This window comes from Delphinapterus leucas, chromosome 12, assembly GCF_059928025.1.
Source record: "Delphinapterus leucas isolate spDelLeu-1000000601 "Yukka" chromosome 12, BTC_Dleu_Yukka2, whole genome shotgun sequence".
In the NCBI taxonomy this organism is placed as follows: domain Eukaryota; kingdom Metazoa; phylum Chordata; class Mammalia; order Artiodactyla; family Monodontidae; genus Delphinapterus; species Delphinapterus leucas.
The window spans coordinates 29,039,320-29,066,474 of NC_143140.1; the positions used below are offsets into that span (position 1 = coordinate 29,039,320).

At 37.3% G+C, this 27,155-nt stretch overlaps 1 protein-coding gene across 10 annotated transcripts in view; it reads right to left on the bottom strand.

The window, feature by feature from the left end:
- Window positions 1-27,155, bottom strand: part of RNGTT (RNA guanylyltransferase and 5'-phosphatase) — a 220,065-nt gene that overhangs the window by 115,260 nt on the left and 77,650 nt on the right. For 8 of the 10 annotated variants that reach the window (XR_016395150.1, XM_089921848.1, XM_089921854.1 and 5 more), the window contains one exon: window positions 19,232-19,396. The exons of the other annotated variants lie outside the window; for them this stretch is intronic. Coding sequence is in view for 7 of the 8 variants with exons in the window: in XM_089921848.1 (XP_089777974.1) it covers window positions 19,232-19,396 (165 nt within the window). In the remaining variant the exon portion in view is untranslated. The remainder of the gene's footprint in view (window positions 1-19,231; window positions 19,397-27,155) is intronic. 10 annotated transcript variants of the gene reach the window in all.

Below are 27,155 nucleotides of genomic sequence, written 5' to 3' on the forward strand. Positions count from 1 at the left end.
TGCTTTTTTCCAATCATAATTCCTGAAAGAAAATTTATCCAAACTTATTATGGGCATCTTCTGTATATCAGTGTCTTTATCGTTAGAGCCAATAAAGTCACTTAACACATTTCCATTATTTTCACTGCTATCTCTGAGTTATAGCATACTTCAAATTATACATGAGACCGTCACTACAGATGTTATCTTAAGCTACAAGTACCGTTTGAATAACATTAGCAAAGTTTCTCCCCCCTCATCCATTCCTTAGGTCTGTATTCATAATCTTCAAAGTGTTCACCATGTTTAAGGTTATCCTTTTTTTTTCCTTTTCCTTTCTTTCTTTCCTTCCTCCCTGCCTTCCTTCCTTTCTTTCTTTCTTTATGGCTGTGTTGGGTCTTCTTTGCTGTGCACAGGCTTTCTCTAGTTGCGGCCACGGGGGGCCACTCTTCGTTGCGGTGCGTGGGTTTCTCATTGCGGTGGCTTCTCTTGTTGTGGAGCACGGGCTCTAGTCACACGGACTCAGTAGTTGTGGCTTGCGAGCTAGTGGCGCACGGGCTTTGTTGCTCCATGGCATGTGGGATCTTTCCGTACCAGGGATCGAACCCATGTACCCTGCACTGGCAGATGGATTCTTAACCACTGCGCCACCAGGGAAGCCCCTAAGGTTATCTTTTAAAAGCTTTTTATGGGAAAGTTCCACTTTTACTTACAGTGTAAAATATGTCTAACCTGACAATAAAATTTTTAAAAGCAGACAATCTATAAAATCATAGCTTTTGTTAAGGTTTAGAGTGTTGAGGTTTCCACAAAATCAGGTAAACTGAATCCCAGGCACTCCAAAGAAAAATGAGACACATGAACCCATTCACCTTTGGAAGAGCATAAGAGGAAAAAATGGCTGCCACAAAAGTGGGTACAAAGAAAAACTGAAAGTTTGATCAATTCTTAAAAACCAAGTGTGGGTTAGTATAACAGTATAGAATCCCTGGAAGCTCCAAACACAAGAGGACTCCAAACCTACTCACTAGCTCTATTCCCCAGGTTTCTATCAGGATTCACAGGAAAGATCAGGGGTAGGACAAGAAAGATGAGAAAGCCTCACCTTAGTTGCAAACAGACATAAAATCCTTTCCAGACCCTTCCTGATAAGAAGTAAAGGCCATCTGAGGATAAAGTCTCTGCAGCTACACACGGGTCCAGAAACAGCCTTGGTCCAAGGATATTATATTGATAAAAAGGAGAAAAACTTGCTCCTGCCAAAACATCCCACCTATGCAAGGCAAAATTCAGCTGCCAAGAGGGAGAGGTCAGCCCACTGAGGGGAAACCCATCCCTGAGACTCAGGTGCTCAGGGTCTGCTTAACAGCAAGGCTTGAGGAGGAAAATTAACAAAACCCCACAGTCTGCACAAATCAGGCACTGAGTGACAAGAAACAGTCGATTACATATGAGGGAGAATGCAAGAGCACAAAAATAGACCACTATGTGGTATAGGCAAGCAGAGCCCACTGAAAGCTACAAGTGAAGCAGGAACACTGGAGAAAACCCATTTTATACTCCAGTTCTCTCAATAAGCTCAAGTAACAGAAGTTATCTGCTTAAGGAATCTGAAGGCTTCGGAGCACAGAAGATAACTATATAGCAATACAAACCCATGTTAAATACAGACTATTCAACCACTAACCCCGCCTCCAGCAAATGAAGCTTATTAAACTTAAAGGAGAGGTTCACCCATTACTAAGCACAAAGACATCTACCTCAGTATATATTGTTCATACAGAAAAAAATGCCCAGCATCCAATCAAAAATTACCACACACACATACAAAGCAAGAAGAAAATGACCTACATTCAATAGATAAGGCAGTCAATAGAAAAAAACATAGGGATGGCCCATATTTTGGAAATATCAAAGATTTTAAAATAACTTTAACATTTTAAAGGAAAAGGTGGAAAACATGCATAAGCAAACATGGAATTTCACCAAAAAGTTGAAAATAATAAAAAATAAGACAAATGGAAATGCAAGAAATAAAAACATAATATCAAAGAAAAAGAATGCTAATCAATGGGAATGACAATCAATGGGATTATCCACTGACTGGATAGAACAAAGGAAAGAATCACTGAACTTGAAGAAGAAAAGAGTGTAGCACTTTTTCCAACTGAAATACAAAAAGGCAAAAGGGGAGATGTTGGGGTGGCAGGGGTCGGGAGGAACAGAATGAGGAATCAAAGAGCAACGGTAAAGATGTCTTAAAAATACTTACAACACGTAGACAGAAAACCAGAAAGAATATGGAGGACTGTAACAACAATGAAACAACGTGACCTATTTGACATTTTATAGAACACTGTACCCAACAATAGGAGAAAATACTTTCCTTTTCCAAGTGCATACAACACATTTATAGGTCAAAGTCATACAAGATATGACTGTGCTCCCACAGCCTACAGTTTTAAAACATTCTGTCTGTACAGAAGTAAGCTGATTCGACATTTAACAGTTTAACTTCCTCTATTCAAATGTAATCTCTGTGAGGTTAAGTATCACACCTAATTGTTCCTGTATTTTTATTTTATTTTATTTTTTTTGCGGTACGTGGGCCTCTCACTGCTGTGCCACGGAGCACAGGCTCCGGACGCACAGGCCCAGCGGCCATGGCTCATGGGCCCAGCCGCTCTGCGGCACGTGGGATCCTCCCAGACCGGGTCACGAACCCGTGACCCCTGCATCAGCCGGTGGACCCTCAACCACTGCACCACCAGGGAAGCCCTGTTCCTGTATTTTAAGCACCTAAAAACATAGTCAAATATACTATCATTTAAAAAGTCAATAGATTAAGCAAATAAGCTCAAAGTGTCAGGTTAACCAGAAGCATAACTTAACTTTATTTCATCCATGTGGAACCAAATCCACTCATCCTAAAGATTAATGCACATTTATTAATAAAATAAGGCTATGAAATTAGCTAACAATTCATTATGTGTATGGTAACACAGTTTAAAACTGTTTGCCATTTTGCTGCAAAAAACTTAATCCCCCAGGGACTCCCACAGGTTTGATAATTTACTAGAAGGCCTTAGAACTCAGAAAAGCACTATATTTATTGCTTAATTTTGGTAAATACATACTGAGAATAACTTTAATGAAATTAAGTTGGTCTCTCCTAAAACCAGTAATAAATACAATTTTGCAAAGTTCAATCATTCTTTTTTAAAGGGAATACTACTTAGATCTCCAAAACCATTTATGTGACCAGACATTTTCTTTCCTTTTCAGGTTCACAGTATATAGAAGTAGACTTCAGTTAAATTTGTTTGTGGATGGGTAAAATTACATCCACAATAAAGAGTTCAAAAAAGATAATGATACTATTCCTTTAATGTCTTCAACGTATTTTCTTTTGGTTTATAATTCAACAAACATGGCAAACTGCCGTAAGATTTTAATTCAGAAATATACAGCTGTTATTATAACACCTGTAAACTAGAGCAAATATTTAATATTTAGAGTACTGTTCTTCCTTACCTTAAGTATCCCCCAAAAGTATACTTTTATAAACTTTTAGAAGAAAAAGGGGGTAATACGAATTAGGGGTCTCCACCCCTGGGGACCAGGCCGCACAGCGGAGGTGAGCAGTGGGCAAGCTAGAAGCTTCATCTGCCGCTCCCCATCGCTCCCCGTCGTCCACATTACTGCCTGAGCCATCCCCCACCCCCTCCACCTCCCCACCCCGTGTCTGTGGAAAAACTGTCTTCCAGAAGCCGGTCCTTGGTGCCAAAAAGGTTGGGGACAACTGATATAAATCATCTTTTTTTTCTAAAATGACTTCTTAGCATTTCAAATGGACTACAGAAAAGAAAAGGATGTTAAGGGGAAGGTTTGAAGTAGGAAGAGTCCAGTACACTAACAGATACAGTAACAGAGAAGGCCAGGTAGGGCTCACGGATTAAAGAGCCCCAAGAAGAAAGAATAAAAAGAGCAACTTCTAAAAAGGGTGCTTAAAGAGCTCATGCAACTAATATACACATGCCTCCACATAATCCCCATCCCAATGGTAGACTCTCATAGCAATTTACAGCTACTTCCAAGACTTTACTTTCTGCTTTTGTATAAAGAGTCCTAATCCTCTGGTCATATCCACCAGCTACTCTAACTTTAACCCTAATTTTTCAATGCCATCTATCAAACTCACAACAAGGACTTTAGCACTTGGGTCATGGTCTTCTTCTTCATGTGCGCCGCCATCCTGCAGGTCCACTTGTATGTGGATATTTTTCAATAAATATGTACTACAGTACTATACGACCCGTGGGTGGTTGAATCCAAGGATGTAGAACAGAGGACCAACTATAAAGTTATACTGGAATTTTTGACTCCACAGAGAGTCAGGGCCCCTAACCCCTGTGAAATTCAAGGGTCAACCATATTCTACACTGGTTTTCTATAGTAAGAGTACACTATTGCTTCCCAGAAAACACTGGCTACACAACATTGCTCTGATTATGACCATTGTTCTTAAATGTTTCTTCTGCACATCATACTTATGATAGCCACATTCCATGTGTTCATATAAACTTCATTTAAATATCCCACTAACCTCCACACATGTTCAACAAAGTAAGCAAGACTGATGGCACACACTGGTGGAAAACAAAGTAAAAAACAAATAGATGCTCTGATCTCAGCCTAATCTATTCAAACACCTGGTTTATTTGAACCAATTTTATGAGCTAGCATGGAGTCCCTCTCTCTATCAGGAAAGATATACTTGCCTTTTTCACAGCCCATATTTTTTCACATCTCTGAAAACAAGACATATTTTACAATTGATGATATAGCATATTTTAATTGGCAGAGGTCTCTCAAATCCAGTGGTACATAAAATAAGGGAATGGTCTTATAATTAATAGCATCTTATTTGGTAAAACAAGGTACAGAAAACATGGTTCTGGGTGAACAAGAGAGTCCTCTGATAACCTTATGAAACTTCATTACTTAATGCTGCAGAACAAGATATAGCCAGTCCCCAACTTATGATGGTTCTACTTACTTTTCAACTTTATGATGGTCTGAAAGCGATACACATTCACTAGAAACTGTACTTCGAATTTTGAATTCTGAGCTTTTCCCCTTTTCCCAGGTTAGCAAAATACAGTACAATACTCTCTGGTGATGCTGGCAATGGCAGCTAGCCACAGCTCTCAGTCAGCCAAGTCATCATGAGGGTGAACAACTTATACACCTAGAACTCTTATGTACCCACACAACCATTCTGTTTTTCACTTTTGAAACAGTACTCAATAAATTACATAAGCTATTCAACACTTTATTTAAAAATAGGCTTTGTGTTGTATGATTCTGTCCAATTGCAAGCTAATGTAAATGTTCTGAGCACATTTAACGTTGGCTAAGCTAAGCTGCTATGATGCCGTAACCCTGTCACAAGTCAAGGAAGATTATCCATGCACCAGAATCACACCTGTGATTTACAATTTGTTCTCATGTATTTGTCTTCAGAATCTTAAGCCTTATTAGCAAGAATGCTGGAACTGAGGAGTTTAAGGCTTCTCTAAAGTGACTTCTGAAAGTATTTGTAAAACCACACCCAATTAATTAGATTTACAGGATTAGGCCACATATTAGGATTAATCTGTGACCCTACAATCCAATCAAGTTCTTTAGTGCTTCACTTGCACCCTGTGAGGTCATCATCACAGACTAAATTTCTATGACTAAACATTATACAATATATATTCAAATATATTTACTACTGCCATAAGTAGTAAAGCACATAAAATAAGGAGCCCCAAGTCCATTTTCCTAGAAATTTTGTAATTATTTTAAAATTTTATTGCAATCCTTCAACAATGACACATTTTTTTAATATTTTACTTTTGGTAAGACTGGCTCTATTTGGGGTATAAAAATGACTAGATGTGTGTTCGATAACCAAGAAACACAATCTAACTAAAAAATGTATGTCCCTGGTTTTCCTAATCCACTCAAAAGATTACATTTTCACAACCATGTCTCCAAGTCCATTCTAATTTATAATCATCTTTTCAGTTCTTGAGGGAGAACTGAAACACAAATTGCAGGTTTCAAGAAAGTCTGAAATTGCTAATTATCTACTCTTCAAGCAATGTGATGAGGGCAGTGAATTTTTTTTCTTTAGAAAAAAAAGATGTACTACTATAAAAGTTACTTGTGCTGGAACTAAGTACCCTCCATCATTTCAACAATGATCAATAGAAGGCTCACTTAATTTTCTATGCAACTAGAAAGGGCAAAGGCTATTATTTAACTTCAATCTTTCATTTTAAAATTCTAATAAAACTACTAGGTCAGACATTACTACCAAAATACTGGCTCACATTGGTAAGAGTTATACACTTAAAAAAAAAAAGTGTTCAGCTGAAATTGAAGACACTTGTATGATAAGTCAACCCTGTGCCTTTGTTAACCTGTAGTAAATTCACAACCACAGTTGGTTAGAATAATTTATCAGATTTTTTTAGAAAAGGAACTGCCTCCTAATCACTTTAGAGGCCAATAATTATTTTTTCTTCTGAATCTACCAATACCTATCTCCTGGATGTTAATTGTAAAAAAATTTTTAAGCTCTTATACTGAGCAAACATATAGAAATTTCCCCACATAACAATTATGAGTCCATAGAAATGTTTAAAATATATTTGGCACCAGATATAATGATTTCTGCATGCTTCAGTGAACAAGATTTACTACCCCAAAAGAAGTTTCCTGGGACAATAAATCTTGAGGCTCACTATACCAAAGAAACTAAGAATTCTCTTTATTATGCATTACGGTGATTTTCTTAAATTCTCCTCTGAAATGGTAAATGAATGAGACTGAAAGGATCCATCAGGCCATATTCAATTTCAATGATAAATGACATATTAATAGACTAGATAATACAAAAATAAACACCAGAAATATGAGAATATATAAAGTTAGCCTCATTTCATCTTGTGTCTGCCTTTAAACCAAAATAGTTTCACCATTATATTTGTAATTACATAAAAAAATTAGGCATAATCATTGAGAACCTCTATGTGTGAAGAACAGTTCTGCACATTTAGGCAAGGTTTTTTTCTTCTCTTCAACCACAGTTATACTAAAATACTCTCAAAGCTACTTTTTCTTTTACTGTGATACAAACAATAAAACACTGATAAAGTCATATAACATTTATATATATAAATAACACACTTTACGGCTAGATTTTCTTTATGAACTACTAGTGTTAGACATACAAGAACTATAAATTTATATTTAAGGATAAACTAAGAAAAGAAAGAAAAGGCAATACCTAGAAAGTAAATCTGAATGCCAGATGAAATACATACATACATAAAACCTAAACTTCCTACCTAGCAAAGTATGCAAGAAAATAATAGATGAATATTTATAAAATCCTTATTAAACTAGATGAGTTCATGCCCTTGAAATTAAATGTAGTAAAAAAAAAAAAAAAAGCTTTTGTAATTCTCTGCTTAATCCTCTCAACAGTTATTAGAGAGGAGATCTTCACATTCATTACTCTTTCATCCTACATAGCAAATATTTTACTTTCAAAACAGTAATAAATAAATCATTGTAAAAATATTTTCCACAGAATTTTAATAAAGCAGTCAAACTGGACACGAGAAAGTAAAACGACTCCAAGCAGAGAAAAGCAATAAATTCATTGCTAGAAACTTTTAAGAGATTATTAGGTCTTTTCTTTTTCCTTTCCTTTTCCTTTTTTTTTCTTTTTAATTTGAGTGTGTGAGATGAAAGAGGAGGATGGAGTCTTGCTTATTTTTTTTTAATCAAGCATAATTTCCTAAAACCATTCAAGATTGACTCCTTGCACGGTATTCCACTACATCCTAACTACATACAACCCTGCAGGGGACATAACTAACTACCCCTAAGGGAAAGGTGTGGAGAAGTGGAGAGAGGCAGGCAAGCAGGAAATGAAGAAAGACAACTTAGTAGAAATAACTTAGCAGAAACAGAACTTTTCAAATGGGAAATAATCCCAGTTCAGGCTTAGTCACATTAAAGAAAAAATGTGGACTTTACCAAACAAGACGGCTATGCATGTGTGGTGGCTAGAGGCAGATGAGAAGTCTCTGTACCTTCCTTTCAATGTTGTTGTGAACCTAAAACTGCTCCAAAAATAAAGTTTTTTCAAAAAATAAATTAATAATAATATATTAAGATTAAGTAGGGCTAATCCCAGGAACAAAAGAAAGCTTCAGTGTTAGGATATATTTCCATTTAATACATAAAATAAACAAATCTAAGCAGAAAAAAAAAAACCAGTATTCTATCTATAGTAGATAAAAAGCAATTGGACAACATTGAATACCTTTCTTGATTAAAAGTAAAATGACTCAGTAAAATAGAACCAAACATTCACTTGCTCAATCTGATAAAATAGATTTCAGACTCAAAGACAGCATACAATACTTTAAAGAAACACTAGAAGCATTCCCACACAAATCAAGAACAAGACAAGGATCCCTATAACTATTACTACAATTTAAAATTGTACTTGTGTGTACTGAATTAGACACGAAAAAAGTTAATGTATAAAAGAACTAAAGCGATAGCTTCAAGATGGCGGAAGAGTAAGACGTGGAGATCACCCTCCTCCCCACAAATACATCAGAAATACAGCTACATGTGGAAAAACTCCTACAGAACACCTACTGAACGCTGGCAGAAGACCTCAGACCTCCCAAAAGGCAAGAAAATACCCACATACCTAGGTAGGGCGAAAGAAAACAGAAAAAACGGAGACAAAGAATGGGGACGGGACCTGCACCTCGGGGAGGGAGCTGTGAAGGAGGAAAAGTTTCCACACACTAGGAAGCTCCTTCACTGGCAGAGACGGGGGGTGGGCAGGGGGGAAATCTTCGGAGCCACAGAGGAGAGAGCAGCAACAGGGGGTGAGGAGGGCAAATCAGAGAGATTCCCACCCAGAGGATCGGTGCCGACCAGCACTCACCAGCCCGAGAGGCTTGTCTGCTCACCCGCTGGGACAGGTAGGGGCTGGGAGCTGAGGCTCAGGATTCAGAGGTCGGATCCCAGGGAGAGGACTGGAGTTGGCGGCGTGAACACAGTCTGAAGGGGACTAGTGAGCCCCAGCTAGTCGGGAGGGAGTCTGAGAAAAAGTCTGGACCTACCTAAGAGGCAAGAGACCATTGTTTTGGGGTGTGTGAGGAGAGGGGATTCAGAGCACCGCCTAAATGAGCTCCAGAGACGGGCGCGAGCCACGGCTATCAGTGTGGACACCAGCAACGGGCATGAAACACTAAGGCTGCTGCTGCAGCCACCAAGAAGCCTGTGTGCAAGCACAGGTCACTCTCCACACCTCCCCTCCCGGGAACCTGTGCAGCCCACCACTGCCAGGGTCCCAAGATCCAGGGACAACTTCCCCAGGAGAACACATGGCGTGCCTCAGGCTGTTGTTGGTACATCACACTGGCCTCTGCTGCCACAGGCTCGCCCTGCATTCCATGCCCCTCCCTCCCCACCCCCCACCCCCCCACCCCCCCCCGCCGCCACACCGGCCTGAGTAAGCCAGAGCCCCTGAAGCAGCCGCTGCTTTAAGCTGGTCCTGTATGGGTGGGGAACAGACGTCCTCAGGTGACCTACATGCAGAGGCGGGGCCAAAGCCAAAGCTGAACCCCAGGAGCTGTGCGAACAAAGAAGAGAAAGGGAAATCTCTCCATGCAGCCTCAGGAGCAGCGGATTAAATCTCCACGATGAAATTGAGGTACCCTGCATCTGTGGAATACCTGCATCTGTGGAATACCTGAATAGACAATCATCCCAAAATTGAGGCAATAGACTTTGGGATCAACTGTAGACTTCGGGTTCAGTTTCTGCATCTAATTTGTTTCTGGTTTTATGTTTATCTTAGTTTAGTATTTACAGCTTATTATCAATGGTAGATTTGTTTATTGATTTGGTTTCTCTCTTCCTTTTTTTTTAATATATATATTTTTTTCCTTTTTCTCCTTTTGTGAGTGTGCATGTGTATGCTTCTTTGTGTGATTTTGTCTGTATAGCTTTGCTTTTACCATGTGTCCTAGGGTTTTCTGTCTGTCTTTTTTTTTTTTAAGTATAGCTTTTAGCACTTGTTATCATTGGTGGATGTTTTTTGGTTTCGTTGCTCTCTTTCTTGCTTTTTTTTACTTTTTTATTTTTAATAATATTTTTTATTTTAATAACTTTTATTTCATTTTTCATTCTTTTTTTTTTCCTCCCTTTTCTTCTGAGCTGGGTGGCTGACAGAGTCTTGGTGCTTCAGCTGGGTGTCAGGCCTGAGCCTCTGCTGTGGGAGAGCCATGTTCAGGACATTGATCCACCAGAGACCTCCCAGCCCCATGTAATATCAAACAGCGAAAGCTCTCCCAGAGATCTCCATCTCAACGCTAAGACCCACCTCCACTCAATGACCAGCAAGCTACAGTGCTGGACACTCTATGCAAAACAACTGACAAGACAGGAACACAACCCCACCCATTAGCAGAAATGTTGCCTAAAATCATAATAAGTTCACAGACACCCCAAAACACACCACCAGACGTGGACCTGCCCACCAGAAAGACAAGATCCAGCCTCATCCACCAGAAAGACAAGATCCAGCCTCATCCACCAGAACACAGGCACCAGTCCCCTCCGCCTACACGACCCACTGAACCAACCTTACCCACTGGGGGCAGACACCAAAACCAAAGGGAACTACAAACCTGCAGCCTGAGAAAAGGAGACCCCAAACGCAGTAAGTTAAGCAAAAGGAGAAGACAGAGAAATACACAGCAGATGAAGGAGCAAGGTAAAAACCCACCAGACCAAACAAATGAAGAGGAAATAGGCAGTCTACGTGAAAAAGAATTCAGAGTAATGACAGTAAAGATGATCCAAAATCTTGGAAATAGAATGGAGAAAATATAAGAAACGTTTAATAAGGACCTAGAAGAAACAAACAATGATGACCAACACAATAAATGAAATTAAAATTTCTCTACAAGGAAACAATAGCAGAATAACTGAAGAATAAGAATGGATACGTGACTTGGAAGATAAAATAGTGGAAATAACTAGTGCAGAGCAGAATAAAGAAAAAAGAGTAAAAAAAATTGAGGACAGTCTCAGAGACCTCTGGGAAAACATTAAACGCACCAGCATTTGAATTATAGGGGTCCCAGAAGAAGAGGAGAAAAAGAAAGGGACTGAGAAAATATTTGAAGAGATTATACTTGAAAACTTCCCTAATATGAGAAAGGAAATAGTCAATCAAGTCCAGGAAGCACACAGAGTGCCAGACAGGATAAATCCAAGGAGAAACATGCCAAGACACATATTAATCAAACTATCAAAAAAAGAAAAAATATTAAAAGCAGAAAGGGAAAAACAACAAGTAACATACAAGGGAATCCCCATAAGGTTAACAGCTGATCTTTTAGCAGAAACTCTGCAAGCCAGAAGGGAGTGGCAGGACAAATTTTAAGTGATGAGAAAGAAAAACCTACAACCAAGATCACTCTACCCGGCAAGATCTCATTCAGATTCGACGGAGAAATTAAAACCTTTAGAGACAAGAAAAAGTTAAGAGAATTCCACACCACCAAACTAGCTTTACAACAAATGCTAAAGGAACTTCTCTAGGCAGGAAACATAAGACGAGGAAAAGACCTACAATAACAAACCCAAACCAATTAAGAAACTGGTAATAGGAACACACATATCAATAACTGCCTTAAATGTAAATGGATTAAATGCTCCAACCAAAAGACACAGACTGGCTGAATGGATACATAAACAAGACCCATATATATGCTGTCTACAAGACACCCACTTAAGACCTAGGGACACATAAAGACTGAAAGTGAGGGAATGGAAAAAGATATTCCACGCAAATGGAAATCAAAAGAAAGCTGGGGTAGCAATTCTCATATCAGACATAATAGACTTTAAAATAAAGACGATTACAAGAGACAAAGAAGGACACTACAAAATGATCAAGGGATCAATCCAAGAAGAAGATATAACAATTGTAAATATTTATGCACCCAACATAGAAGCACCTCAATACATAAGGCAAATGCTAACAGCCGTAAGAGAAGAAATACACAGTAACACAATCATAGTAGGGGACTTAAACACCTCGCTTTCACCAATGGACAGATCAACCAAAGTGAAAATAAATAAGGAAACACAAGCTTTAAATGATACATTAAACAAGATGGACGTAATTGATATTTATAGGACATTCCATCCAAAAACAACAGAATACACTTTCTTCTCAAGTGCTCATGGAACATTCTCCAGGGTAGATCATAGCTTGGGTCACAAATTAAGCCTTGGTAAATTTTAAAAAACTGAAATCATATCAAGTATCTTTTCCGACCACAACGCTATGAAACTAGGTATCAATTACAGGAAAAAATGTGTATAAACTACAAACACATGAAGGCTAAACAATACACTACTAAATAACCAAGAGATCACTGAAGAAATCAAAGAGGAAATCGAAAAATACCTAGGAACAAATGACAATGAAAACACAACAACCCAAAACCTATGGGATGCAGCAAAAGCAGTTCTAAGACAGAAGTTTATAGCAATATAATCCTACCTCAAGAAACAAGAAACATCTCAAGTAAACAACCTAATCTTACACCTAAAGCAATTAAAGAAAGAACAAAAAAACCCACAAAGTTAGCAGAAGAAAAGAAATCATAAAGATCAGATCAGAAATAAATGTAAAATAAATGAAGGAAACAATAGCTAAGATCAATAAAACTAAAAGCTGGTTCTTTGAGAAGATAAACAAAATTGATAAACCACTAGCCAGACTCATCAAGAAAAAAAGGGAGAAGACTCAAATCAATAGAATTAGAAATGAAAACGGAGAAGTAACAACTGACACTGCAGAAATACAAAGGATCATGAGAGATTACTACAAGCAACTCTATGCCAATAAAATGCACAACCTGGAAGAAATGTACAAATTCTTAGACAGCTATAACCTTCCAAGACTGAACCAGGAAGAAACAGAAAATATAAACAGACCAATCACAAGCACTGAAATTGAAACTGTGATTAAAAATCTTCCAACAAACAAAAGTCCAGGACCAGATGGCTTCACAGGTGAATTCTATCAAACATTTAAAGAAGAGCTAACACCCATCCTTCTCAAACTCTTCCAAAACATTGTAGAGGAAGGAACACTCCCAAACTCATTCTACAAGGCCACCATCACCCTGACACCAAAGCCAGACAAAGATACTACAAAAAAAAGAAAATTACAGACTACTATCACTGATAAATATAGATGGACAACTCCTCAACAAAATACTAGCAAAGAGAATCCAACACCACATTAAAAGGATCATACACCATGATCAAGTGGGTTTTATCCCAGGAATGCAAGGATTCTTCAACATACACAAATCAATCAATGTGATAAACCATATTAACAAATTGAAGGAGAAAAACCACATGAGCATCTCAATAGATGCAGCAAAAGCTTTTGACAAAATTCAACACCCACTTATGATAAAAACTCTCCAGAAAGCGGGCATAGAGGGCACCTACCTCAACATAATAAAGGCCACATACGACAAACCCACAGCAAACATCATTCCCAATGGTGAAAAACTGAAAGCATGTCCTGTAAGATCAGGAACAAGACAACGATGTCCACTCTCACCACTATCATTCAACATAGTTTTGCAAGTCCTAGCCACGGCAATCAGAGAAGAAAAAGAAATAAAAGGAATACAAATTGGAAAAGAAGAAGTAAAACTGTCACTATTTGCAGATGACATGATATTATACATAGATAATCCTAAAGGTGCCACCAGAAAACTACTAGAGCTATTCGATGAATTTGGTAAAGTAGCAGGATACAAAATTAATGCACAGAAATCTCTTGCATTCCTATACACTAATGATGAAAAATCTGAAAGAGAAATTAAGGAAACACTCCCATTTACCACTGCAACAAAAAGTATAAAATACCTAGGAATAAACCTACCTAAGGAAACGAAAGACCTGTATGCAGAAAACTATAAGTCACTGATGAAAGAAATTAAACAGGATACAAACAGATGGAGAGATATACCATGTTTTTGGATTCCAAGAATCAACATTGTGAAAATGACTATACGACCCAAAGCAATCTACAGATTCCATGCAATCCCTATCAAACTACCAATGGCATTTTTCCCAGAACTAGAACAAAAAATTTCACAATTTGTATGGAAACACAAAAGACCCCAAATAGCCAAAGCAATCTTGAGAAAGAAAAACGGACCTGGAGGAATCAGGTTCCCTGACTTCAGACTATACTACAAAGCTACAGTAATCAAGACAGTATGATACTGGCACAAAAACAGAAATATAGATCAATGGAACAAGACAGAAAGCCCAGAGATGAACCCACACACATATGGTCACCTTATCTTTGATAAAGGAGGAAAGAATATACAATGGAGAAAAGACAGCCTCTTCAATAAGTGGTGCTGGGAAAACTGGACAGCTACATGTAAAAGAATGAAATTAGAACACTCCCTAACACCATACACAAAAATAAACACAAAATGGATTAAAGGCCTAAATGTAAGGTCAGACACTATAAAACTCTTAAAGGACAACACAGGCAGAACACTCTATGACATACATCCCAGCAAGATCCTTTTTGACCCACCTCCTAGAGAAATGGAGATAAAAACAAAAGTAAACAAATGGGAACTAATGAAACTTAAAAGTTTTTGCACGGCAAAGGAAACCATAAACAAGACGGAAAGACAACCCTCAGAATGGGAGAAAATATTTGCAAACGAAGCAACTGACAAAGGATTAATCTCCAAAATATACAGGTAGCTCACGCAGCTCAATATCAAAAAAACAAACAACCCAATCCGAAAATGGGCAGAAGATCTAAACAGACATTTCTTCAAAGAAGATATACAGATTGCCAACAAACACATGAAACACATTAGCTCAACATCACTAATCATTAGAGAAATGCAAATCAAAACTACAATGAGGTATCACCTCACACCAGTCAGAATGGCCATCATTAAAAAATGTACAAGCAATAAATGCTGGAGAGGGTGTGGAGAAAAGGGAACCCCTTGCACTGTTAGTGGGAATGTAAATTGATACAGCCACTATGGAGAACAGTATGGAGGTTCCTTAAAAAACTAAAAATAGAACTACCATATGATCCAGCAAACCCACTACTGGGCATATACCCTGAGAAAACCATAATTCAAAAAGAGTCATGTACCACAATGTTCACTGCAGCTCTATTTACAATAGGCAGGACATGGAAGCAACCTCAGTGTCCATCGACAGATGAATGGATAAAGAAGATGTGGCACATATAAACAATGGAATATTACTCAGCCATAAAAAGAAATGAAATTGAGTTATTTGTAGTGAGGTGGATGGACCTAGAGTTGTCATACAGAGTGAAGTAAGTCAGAAAGAGACAAACAAATACCACATACTAACACATGTATATGGAATCTAAAAAAAAAAAAATGTCATGAAGAACCTAAGGGCAAGACAGGAATAAAGACGCAGACCTACTAGAGAATGGACTTGAGGATATGGGGAGGGGGAAGGGTAAGCTGGGACAAAGTAAGAGAGTGGCATGGATATATATACACTACCAAATGTAAAACAGATACCTAGTGGGAAGCAGCCACATAGCACAGGGAGATCAGCCCAGTGCCTTGTGTCCACCTAGAGGGGTGGGATAGGGAGGGTGGGAGGGAGACGCAAGAGGGAGGGGATATGGGGATATATGTGTATTTATAGCTGATTCACTTTGCTATATATAGCAGAAACTAACACACCAATGTAAAACAATTATACTCCAATAAAGATGTTGAAAGAAAAGGACGGAAGGGAGGGAGGGAGCAAGGGAGGGAGGGAGGGAGGGAGGGAGGGAGGGAGGGAGGGAGGAAGGAAGGAAGGAAGGAAGGAAGGAAGGAAGGAAGGAAGGAAGGAAGGAAGGAAAAAAGAGTAAAACTGTGTCAATTTACACCTAATATGACTGGATACTCGGAGAATCAACTGAAAAATAATTATAAACAAGAATCAGATGGAACAAGAGAATTCAATGAAAACACAAAGGCCTAGAATAGAGAAAACAACTTCAAAAAAGAAGTACAAAGTTGGAAGATCAAGTCTGTCTGATTTCAATCTTTACTATAAACAAAGGTAGTCAAGACAGTACTACCACAAAGATAGATAAAAAACATCAAGGGCATAGAACAGAGCATCTAGCAATAGTCCCACACATACATAACAACTTATTTTTTATAAAGATGCAAAAGAAATTCAATGAAAAAAGACCATCTCTTCAATACTTGGTGCAGAAACAATTGGATATCCATATGCAAAACAAACAAACAAAAACCTATCAACAGGCTAAAAACAACCCAAATGACTATGGATTAATTAAGTAAATTATGGTACACTGATAAGATGGAAATCTGTGCATCTATTAAAAAAAAGATTGAAGGAGATCTCCATGTACCAAAACTGGGGCAAGGGGACACAAAATAAATTAGGTAAAAAAAAGCAAGTACAGAAAAGGGCATTAAGAATCACCTCTTGGGTAAGGGTGGTAAGAATATAAATAAATGTATTGCTTGCACATGGATAAAGAAATTCCGATGGATACAATAAATGCTAATAGCAGCGGTTACTCTTCTGAGATGATGATAAATATCTGCTGCCTGTCTGACTTTTAAAATTTTGTTAACCACATTTAATCTATTCAAATAATTCTTTCTTAATTGGCCTTCAAACTGGAAATGCAAATAAATTGTAATTTAAGAAACTGCTACTTCTTATTACTATTTAGGATGCTGTATTCTAACACCCATTTATGTATATTAAGTTAAAAATTAAACAACTCATTATCCCTTCACTAGTTTGACGGATCAAATTCAACAAAATGGAGAGGTTGTTTATAGAGCTATGCTAATAAACTCCTAAAATCAAAGTTATCTTCAAGTTTTTATAGACAGAAATGAAATTCTACTGTTTTCTACCCGAAAGTATGCATTTTTAACACATTTTATGTGTTAAAAACCACATAAAAACTAGGCTTTCTCATAAAAATGATACGTACTTCCCTGACAAATGCTGCATCATTCGTAACACCACTATTTTACAATTCCCAGTAGCAAACATAAAAATAATAAGCAACTCTAGAGCAATAACCTGTCAATCGTAGCTACTATTCTATAACTTGGCGTTACTACAGTCTTACCCTTTAGACCAACTCTGCTGCAAAATGTGCTTTCCCTCTGTATTCTGCAACTTTACACTTTGGTAAGAGAAACTGAGGACAAAAAATTAACAGTAAAAACTGAAAAGGAGGGAAGAGGAGACTTATATGTAAAATTCCAAATAATAGAACTGCTTGAAAAAAAAGAATTTCCTATGATGATTTCAAAGCGTGGTTATATAAGCTAAGTAGAAAGGAGAAAAATTAGAGCATCGTTTTTTCTAGTGAAAAACTACATGAAAAGTTGGTCAACATAACTATATACTTCAGATCCCTAAAGAACTATTTTCTAAGCATTTCTAAGCAGCACTGATTCTGACTAATAAAACTACACTGAGACACATTTTCTGAAATGCTGAACTTTGAATTATGGCAGCGCAAGCTGTCAAAATACATTTTAAAAAAAACGAATGCAAACTGAAACAATTTGGCTTCTGACCAACTTTTACAATGAATTAAAAATTTAGAAAATTTAGAAAGGTGTGGCCCGTGTTAACGTTATCCCTACCCTACCGACTGGGCAGGGCACAGAAGTGTATGGCTCTTTTAGGCAACCCTATAATATTCCTGCTGCCAAAACAGACACAAAAGCAGTGAACTGTGGGAAGGCCATGGCACCAGAAGTCAACCAACAGTCCCATGCCAAGCAGGCATTATGCACAATAAGTGAAAGTAGAATGATAACTTTGTATTTGTTGAGAAGAAAAGATAGGCATTCAACAGTGCTGAGATTATTGCTAATATTACATCCAAGGGCTAATACCAAATTGAGTGGACTTGAGTAGAAGCAGTTAAAATACAACAAAAACTTACATCATCTAACATGTGAGATTATATTAGAAAAAAGTTTAAAACATTTAATTGCTTACATTGCTATTATTTCCTATATTATTCTATCATAACCACCCCTCCTCCAAAACATAATAACTCCATGGTGCATCTTTACTGTCAAATACTGTGCGGCAGTTATAAATCTCTTTGCATGTCATGGAAATATTTCCAAGTTGTACTGTTAAGTGAAATAAGTCTCGGGTTTTCAGTGTCAAAACAACAAAAATAAATAACAAAAGAAAACCTTCCACATGTATGTATATATATATGTAAATTAATTTTTAAAATAAGACTACGTAGTAAACACTGTTGACCTTCAGAAGGCTTAACAGGTGATTTTCACTCTATATAATTCTATCCTGTTTACAGCTTTTTAAAAAACATAATATGAACCAATAGCCATGAATCACAAACTATTATAAGAAACAAGGGGGACTTGCCTGGTGGTCCAGGGGTTAAGACTCCGTGCTCCCAATACAGGGGGCCCGGGTTCAATCCCTGGTCAGGGAACTAGATTCCACATGCCCCAACTAAGAGCCCACATGCCACAAGTAAAGATCCCGAACACCACAACGAAGACCCTGCACGCGGCAACAAAGATCCCGCATTCCACAACTAAGACCCGGCACAGTCAAATAAATAAATATTTTTTAAAAAAGAAAACAAGGAAGTAACCTAAGTTTCTGTCACTGAGAATCTTACTAAAATAAAACAGGTAAACAACAAGGACCTACAGTATAGCACAGGGCACTATATTCAATACCATGTAATAAGCTATAATGGAAAAGAATCTGAAAAAGAAAAAAATATATATATATATGTATATGAACTACTTTGCTGTACACCAGAAACTAACACAACATTGTAAATCAACTATACTTCAATTTTTTAAAAAAAAAAGGATCTTGCTAAAGAGCAGACTTGGGAATTATATATGTTTGTCAATATAGTGCTATATTCAATTCAAGTAATTTCTGGAAAAATCAAGACAAGTGGGTCTCAAAATGTCATTCATATTCTTTTTCCAAGATGAGTTTTGTTACACTGCAAGTATTAATTAGAAAACTTTACCTTTCTTGAAGCATGGATGTCAAAAAATGGCTTATTTCTGACTCTAAATGGTTCCTGTGTTTTGTCAATGAGCCCCGTCTTCATTTTTTCATGTCGAGGATTTATTATTTCTCGTTCTATACACTGCAGACGAATATTAAAATCACAATCTCCAACCGGCTGTGCCTTAATTAAACAAGACAATTATTTAAATTTCAACACTAAAAACTATTTTATCAGCATAATTATCAGGCTGATATACTATACATAGCAGTCTATATAAACAGCATCCTTTGGAGTTGCCCAGTGTATAGCCTGAACAACCACAAGTGCCAGCCCTGATGATTAATTTGACTAATGACAGAAGCATACCTAAACATGCAAATGCACACACATACAGTTACTTATTTTAATTATAAATATATAAAAGAGTATGGGAAAATGGTATAAATCTTCTCAAATATAAATTGATCCAAAGTTTTCACATCTGAATTAAAGTATTAATATACTCACTAATCATTTTTATTGTTTACATGAATTAGTAAAACCTGTGTAAAAACTAAAATCCACAGTCAGGAAAGTACAAGCAAACAACACACCAAAATAGGCAAATAAGTCACCTATAATGTTTTTTGTTGTTTAAAGTGCTAACACTTTACAGCCTTCAAGAAGTAGAAGATATTTATTAAACAAATACATTCTCAACTCTGAAAACTAATACAGAAAAGGTTTATATGATATATTCAAAAACAAAAGTTTTCTTCTTCCCCCATATGTATATATACAGTATATATATTATGGTGTATATATATATATGGTTTGAACCATGAAATAAAAAGTACATGTACACTTTTGTATGAGCTGAGGGTAGGGGCTTGTCCTCTCCTAATGGTATATACAAATACAGCTATAACATATCACCTGGGTGACAGTAGTGGTCCGGATTAGCAGTATCACCTCAATGGTATATCAAGTACCCTTTTCTTCATTCTGCAATTGGACACACTTCCACGTATTTTTCCCATCTTTTCTGCCTTCTTTCACTTCTCTAATCTATATCACTCAACCTAACATTTTACCCAACCTACTGTTTACAAAGGGGTGGCAACACTTGCTTAATCTGTGAACATTAAATACACCTCAAGGATGACTTTTTCTCAACTTTGGAAGGATGACAATTTTGATACTCAGCAAAGAATATGGAGCAAGACAAGTGAGCAAGAGATAGGTATAAGGTAGAATATATTCCCTTTACATAAAGGCATACGACTGTTTGTAAAGGGTATTTACTGAAGAAATGCTAGTTAGTAAGTAACCACACAGTCCATGTGCAAACTTTTCCATGTCACCTATGTCATCAACAAGGTTGAAAAACCTAAAATGTCACGCTTATTTATTAGATGAATTGAGACCCTGATAAAATTAAAATGAAACAAGCAAGCCCTCTTTTTAAGAAATAAAATTAAAAGCCTAAAAATTGTTTAAAAACTTGTAAGTAGTCTAAATTCCCTCCTAGATACTCTTCACTTTAAAATTCACCAAAACAACTAGAATAGATTGAAATCAAGTTCACCTTCAAATCTGTGTTGCCTATCATAAAGGAAGCTCCTGATAGATAGGTGTTGAATCGTTGAGAATAGACTACAGGAAGCGCTCAATAACTATTGACTAACTGGCCTCCCTGTTTTGAGTTCTTTCTCACTTCAAAACACTATCCACGATGCCAGTGGAGTTATCCTTCAAAGCAATAAAAATAAGATCATATCATTACCGTAACTAAAACCCTTCAGTAGTGTCCTATTATATACAGAACAAAGAACTAAGCTAAAATGTCTTATTCAGGTAATCTGGTCTCCTACCCACAAATCCATTCTCATTTCCTGCTATGTCTCACATCTTACCATACATCAAGTACACTAAAAACCATCTAATGCTCCTGACTTCTAAGGCTCACTCCTTCAAAATTAATCTGTATCACTTTCTCTGTCTACAACTCCATACTTCAAATAACTCAAGTATACCCATGGTAAGCTGGAATATTCTCACCTCTCTGGTACCTCTCATATATTTCTATATCTCCCATATATCTTTGACATTATACTTATGATACCATTATAATATTTCTTTATATTTATATCCCCATTCATAACACCACTGGTCTGCAAATTTCTTTTTCTTTTGTTTCTTTTGACCGTACAGCATGTGGGATCTCAGTTCGCCAACCGGGGATCAAACCCATGCCCCCTGAAGTGGAAGCATGGAGTCCTAACCACTGGACTGCCAGGGAAGTCCCTGCAAGTTTCTTTTGATTTTGTATCCAATCTAAACACATATTCGAACAATTGTGTATAATATATACATATTAATTTTTAATAAATTGCATACATGCACAACTGTATGTTATAAAACAGACAAAAATTGAATAATAGATTAAGAATAGACAGGAGTTCTCCAATTTTCTTTCCAAATCCCAATGAACTGTTATAGGAGTAGCCTCCTTTGAAGGTCAGGGCACTAAATTATAAACTCCCTGGAAGGCAAGAAATTATGTCCTATTCTTCTGGGCATACTCAATACCTAGACTAATACTTGACATATAAAAAATTATCAATGAAATTCTTGCTGTACAAAATAATAAACTAAGGAACTGAAAAGTTTCAAACAATTATTTCAAAAAAATTTTTTCTAAGGGTGACCTTGATTTCATGATTCAAAATAAACAAAATGGTTAAACATCAATGAAAGCTCCACAGTATATTAAAGAATTAAATATATGACACTTTCAATTATAAATATATTCTATTATCAGAAATGTGAAAAACTGTGACTTAAAAAACCAATGAATTAGTCACTCCCTCTTGCGAGAGCACTGGAATCGCAAGTAACTGCTGAACAATAATCAACAGGAAGACACCGGAACTCACCAAAAAAGATACCCCACATCCAAAGACAAAGGAGAAGCCACAATGAGATGGTAGGAGGGGCACAATCATAATAAAATCAAATCCCATAACTGCTGGGTGGGTGACTCACAAACTGGAGAACACTTATACCACAGAAGTCCACCCACTGGAGTGAAGGTTCTGAGCCCCACGTCAGGCCTCCCAACCTGGGGGTCTGGCAACAGGAGGAGGAATTCCTAGAGAATCAGACTTTGAAGCCTACTGGGAATAGATTGTAGGATTTCGACAGGACTGGGAGAAACAGAGACTCCACTCTTGGAGGGCACACACAAAGTAGTGTGCGCATTGGGACCTAGGGGAAGGAGCAGTGACCCCATAAGAGACTGGACCAGACCTACCTGCTAGTGTTGGAGGGTCTCCTGCAGAAGTGGGGGGTGGCTGTGGCTCACCGTGGGGACAAGGACACTGGCAGCAGAAGTTCTGGGAAGTACTCCTTGGCATGAGCCCTCCCAGAGTCCGCCATTAGCCCCACCAAAGAGCTGGGTAGGCTCCAGTGTTGGGTAACCTCAGGCAAAACAAGCAACACGAGGGAACCCAGCCCCACCCATCAGCAGACAAGTAGATTAAAGTTTTACTGAGCTCTGCCCACCAGAGCAACACCCAGCTCTACCCAGCACCAGTCCCTCCCAACAGGAAACGTGCTCAAGCCTCTTAGATACCCTCATCCACTAGAGGGCAGACTGCAGAAGCAAAAAGAACTACAATCCTGCAGCGTGGAACAAAAAGCACATTCATAGAAAGATAGACAATATGAAAAGGCAGAGATCTATGACCAGAAAAAGGAACAAGATAAAACCCCAGAAAAACAACCAAACGAAGTGGAGATAGGCAACCTTCCAGAAAAAGAATTCAGAATAATTATAAGGAAGATGATCCAGGGCCTCGGAAAAAGCATGGAGGCAAAGATCAAGAAGATGCAAGAAATGTTTAACAAAGACCTAGAAGAATTAGAGAACAAACACCTAGAAGAATTAAAGAACAAACAAACAGAGATGAACAAAACAATAACTGAAATGAAAAATATACTAGAAGGAATCAATAGCAGAATAACTGAGGCAGAAGAACGGATAAGTGACCTGGAAGACAGAATGGTGGAATTCACTGCCACAGAAAAGAATAAAGAAAAAAGAATGAAAAGAAATGATGACAGCCTAAGAGACCTCTGGGACAACATTAAACACAACAACATTCGCATTACAGGGGTCCCAGAAGGAGAAGAGAGAGAGAAAGGACCCGAGAAAATATATGAAGACATTATAGTCGAAAACTTAAATAACATGGGAAAGGAAATAGCCACCGAAGTCCAGGAAGCCTAGAGAGTCCCAGGCAGGAGAAACCCAAGGAGAAACACACTGAGGCACATAGTAGTCAAATTGGCAAAAAATAAAGACAAAGAAAAATTACTGAAAGCAGCATGGGAAAAACAACAAATAACATACAAGGGAACTCCCACAGCTGATTTCTCAGCAGAAACTCTACAAGCAAGAAGGGAGTGGCATGATATATTTAAAGTGATGAAAGGGAAGAACCGACAACCAAGATTACTCTACCCAGCAAGGATCTCATTCAGATTCACTGGAGAAATCAAAAGCTTTACAGACAAGCAAAAGCTAAGAGAATTCAGCACCACCAAACCAGCTCTACAACAAATGCTAAAGGAACTTCTCCAACTGGAAAACACAAGAGAAGAAAAGGACCTACAAAAACAAACCCAAAACAATTAAGAAAATGGTCAAAGGAACATACGTATTGATAATTACCTTAAACGTGAATGGATTAAATGCTCCAACCAAAAGACACAAGCTCGCTGAATGGAAACAAAAACAAGACCATATATATGCTGTCTACAAGAGACCCACTTCAGACCTAGGGACACATACAGACTGAAAGTGAGGGGATGGAAAATGATATTTCATGCAAATGGAAATCAGAAGAGAGCTGGAGTAGCAATACTCATATCAGATAAAATAGACTTTAAAATAAAGAATGTTACAAGAGACAAGGAAGGACACTACATAATAATCAAGGGATCAAACCAAGAAGAAGATATAACAATTGTAAATATATATGCCCCAACACAGGAGCACCTCAATACATAAGGCAACTGCTAACAGCTGTAAAAGAGGAAATTGACAGTAACACAATAATAGTGGGGGACTTTTAACACCTCACTTACACCAATGGACAGATCATCCAAACAGAAATAAGTAAACACAAGCTTTAAATGACACAAAAGACCAAATACATTTAATTGATATTTATACGACCTTCCATCCAAAAAGAGCAGATTACACTTTCTTCTCAAGTGCACATGGAATATTCTCCAGGATAGATCACATCTTGGGTCACAAATCAAGCCTCAGTAAATTTAAGAAAACTGAAATCATATCAAGCATCTTTTCTGACCACAACGCAATAAGATTAGAAATGAATTACAGGGAAAAAACGTTAAAAAACACAAACACATGGAGGCTAAAGAATACATTACTAAATAACCAAGAGATGACTGAAGAAATTAAAGAGGAAACCAAAAAACACCTAGAGACAAATGACAACGAAAGCATGACGATCCAAAACCTATAGGATGCAGCAAAAGCAGTTCTAAGAGGGAAGTTTATAGCTATACAAGCCAACCTCAAGAAACAAGAAAAATCTCAAATAAACAATCTAACCTTACACCTAAAGGAACTAGAGAAAGAAGAACATACAAAACCCAAAGTTAGTAGAAGGAAAGAAATCATAAAGATCAGAGCAGAAATAAATGAAATAGATACAAAGAGAAAAACAGCAAAGATCAATAAAACTAAAAGCTGGCTCTTTCAAAGATAAACAAAACTGATAAACCATTCCCCAGACTCATCAAGAAAAAGAGGGAGAGACTCAAATCAATAAAATTAGAAATGAAAAAGGAGAAGTTGCTACAGACACCACAGAAATACAAAGCATCCTTAGAGACTATTATAAGCAACTCTATGCCAATAAAATGCACAACCTGGAAGAAATGTACAAATTCTTAGACAGCTATAACCTTCCAAGACTGAACCAGGAAGAAACAGAAAATATGAACAGACCAATCACAAGTAATGAAATTAAACCTGTGATTAAAAACCTTCCAAGAAACAAAAGTCCAGGACCAGATGGCTTCACAGGTGAATTCTATCAAACATTTAGAGAAGAGCTAACACCTATCTTTCTCAAACTCTACCAAAATATATCAGAGGGAGGAACACTCCCAAACTCATTCTATGAGGCCACCATCACCCTGATACCAAAACCAGACAAAGATACTACAAAAAAAGAAAATTACAGACCAGTATCACTGATGAATATAGATGCAAAATCCTCAACAAAATAGTAGCAAACAGAATCCAACAGCACATTAAAAGGATCATACACCATGATCAAGTGGGGTTTATACCAGGAATGCAAGGATTCTTCAACATACACAAATCAATCAATGTGATAAACCATATTAACAAATTGAAGGAGAAAAACCATATGATCATCTCAATAGATACAGAAAAGGCTTTTGACAAAATTCAACACCCACTTATGATAAAAACTCTCCAGAAAGCGGGCATAGAGGGCACCTACCTCAACATAATAAAAGCCATATACGACAAACCCACAGCAAACATCATTCTCAATGGTGAAAAACTGAAAGCATTTCCTCTAAGATCAGGAACAAGACAACGATGTCCACTCTTGCCACTATTATTCAACATAGTTTTGAAAGTCTTAGCCACGGCAATCAGAGAAGAAAAAGAAATAAAAGGAATCCAAATTGGAAAAGAAGAAGTAAAACTGTCACTATTTGCAGATGACATGATACTATACATAGATAATCCTAGAGGTGCCACCAGAAAACTACTAGAGCTAATCAATGAATTTGGTAAAAAAGTAGCAGGATACAAAATGAATGCACAGAAATCTCTTGCATTCCTATATACTAATAATGAAAAATTTGAGAGAGACATTAAGGAAACACTCCCATTTACCATTGCAACAAAAAGAATAAAATACCTAGGAATAAACCTACCTAGGGAGACAAAAGACCTGTATGCAGAAAACTATAAGACACTGATGAAAGAAATTAAAGATGATACAAACAGATGGAGAGATATACCATGTTCTTGGATTGGAAGAATCAATATTGTGCAAATGACTATACTACCCAAAGCAATCTACAGATTCAATGCAATCCCTATCAAATTACCAATGGCATTTTCTACAGAACTAGAACAAACAACTTCACACTTTGTATGAAGACACAAAGACCCCGAATAGTCAAAGCAGTCTTGAGGGTAAAAAACGGAGCTGGAGGAATCAGACTCCCTGAATTCAGACTATACTACAAAGCTACACTAATCAAGACAGTATGGTACTGGCATAAAAACAGAAATATAGATCAGTGGAACAGGATAGAAAGCCCAGAAGTAAACCCCCACACCTATAGTCAACTAATCTATGACAAAGGAGGCAAGGATATACAATGGAGAAAAGACAGTCTCTTCAATTAATGGTACTGGGAAAACTGGACAGCTACAGGTAAAAGAATGAAATAAGGACATTCCGTAACACCATACACAAAAATAAACTCAAAATGGATTAGAGAGACCTAAATGTAAGACTGGACACTATAAAACTCTTAGAGGAAAACACAGGCAGAACACTCTTTGACATAAATCACAGCAAGATCTTTTTGGATCCTCCTTCTAGAGTAATGGTAATAAAAACAAAAATAAACAAATGAGACCTAATGAAACTTAAAAGCTTTTGCAAAGCAAAGGAAACTACAAACAAGATGAGAAGACAACCCTCAGAATGGGAGACAATGTTTGCAAATGAATCAATGGACAAAGAATTAATCTCTAAAATATATAAACAACTTATGAACCTCAATATCAAAAAAACAAACAACCCAATCCAAAATTGGGCAGAAGACCTAAACAGACATTTCTCAAAAGAAGACATACAGATGG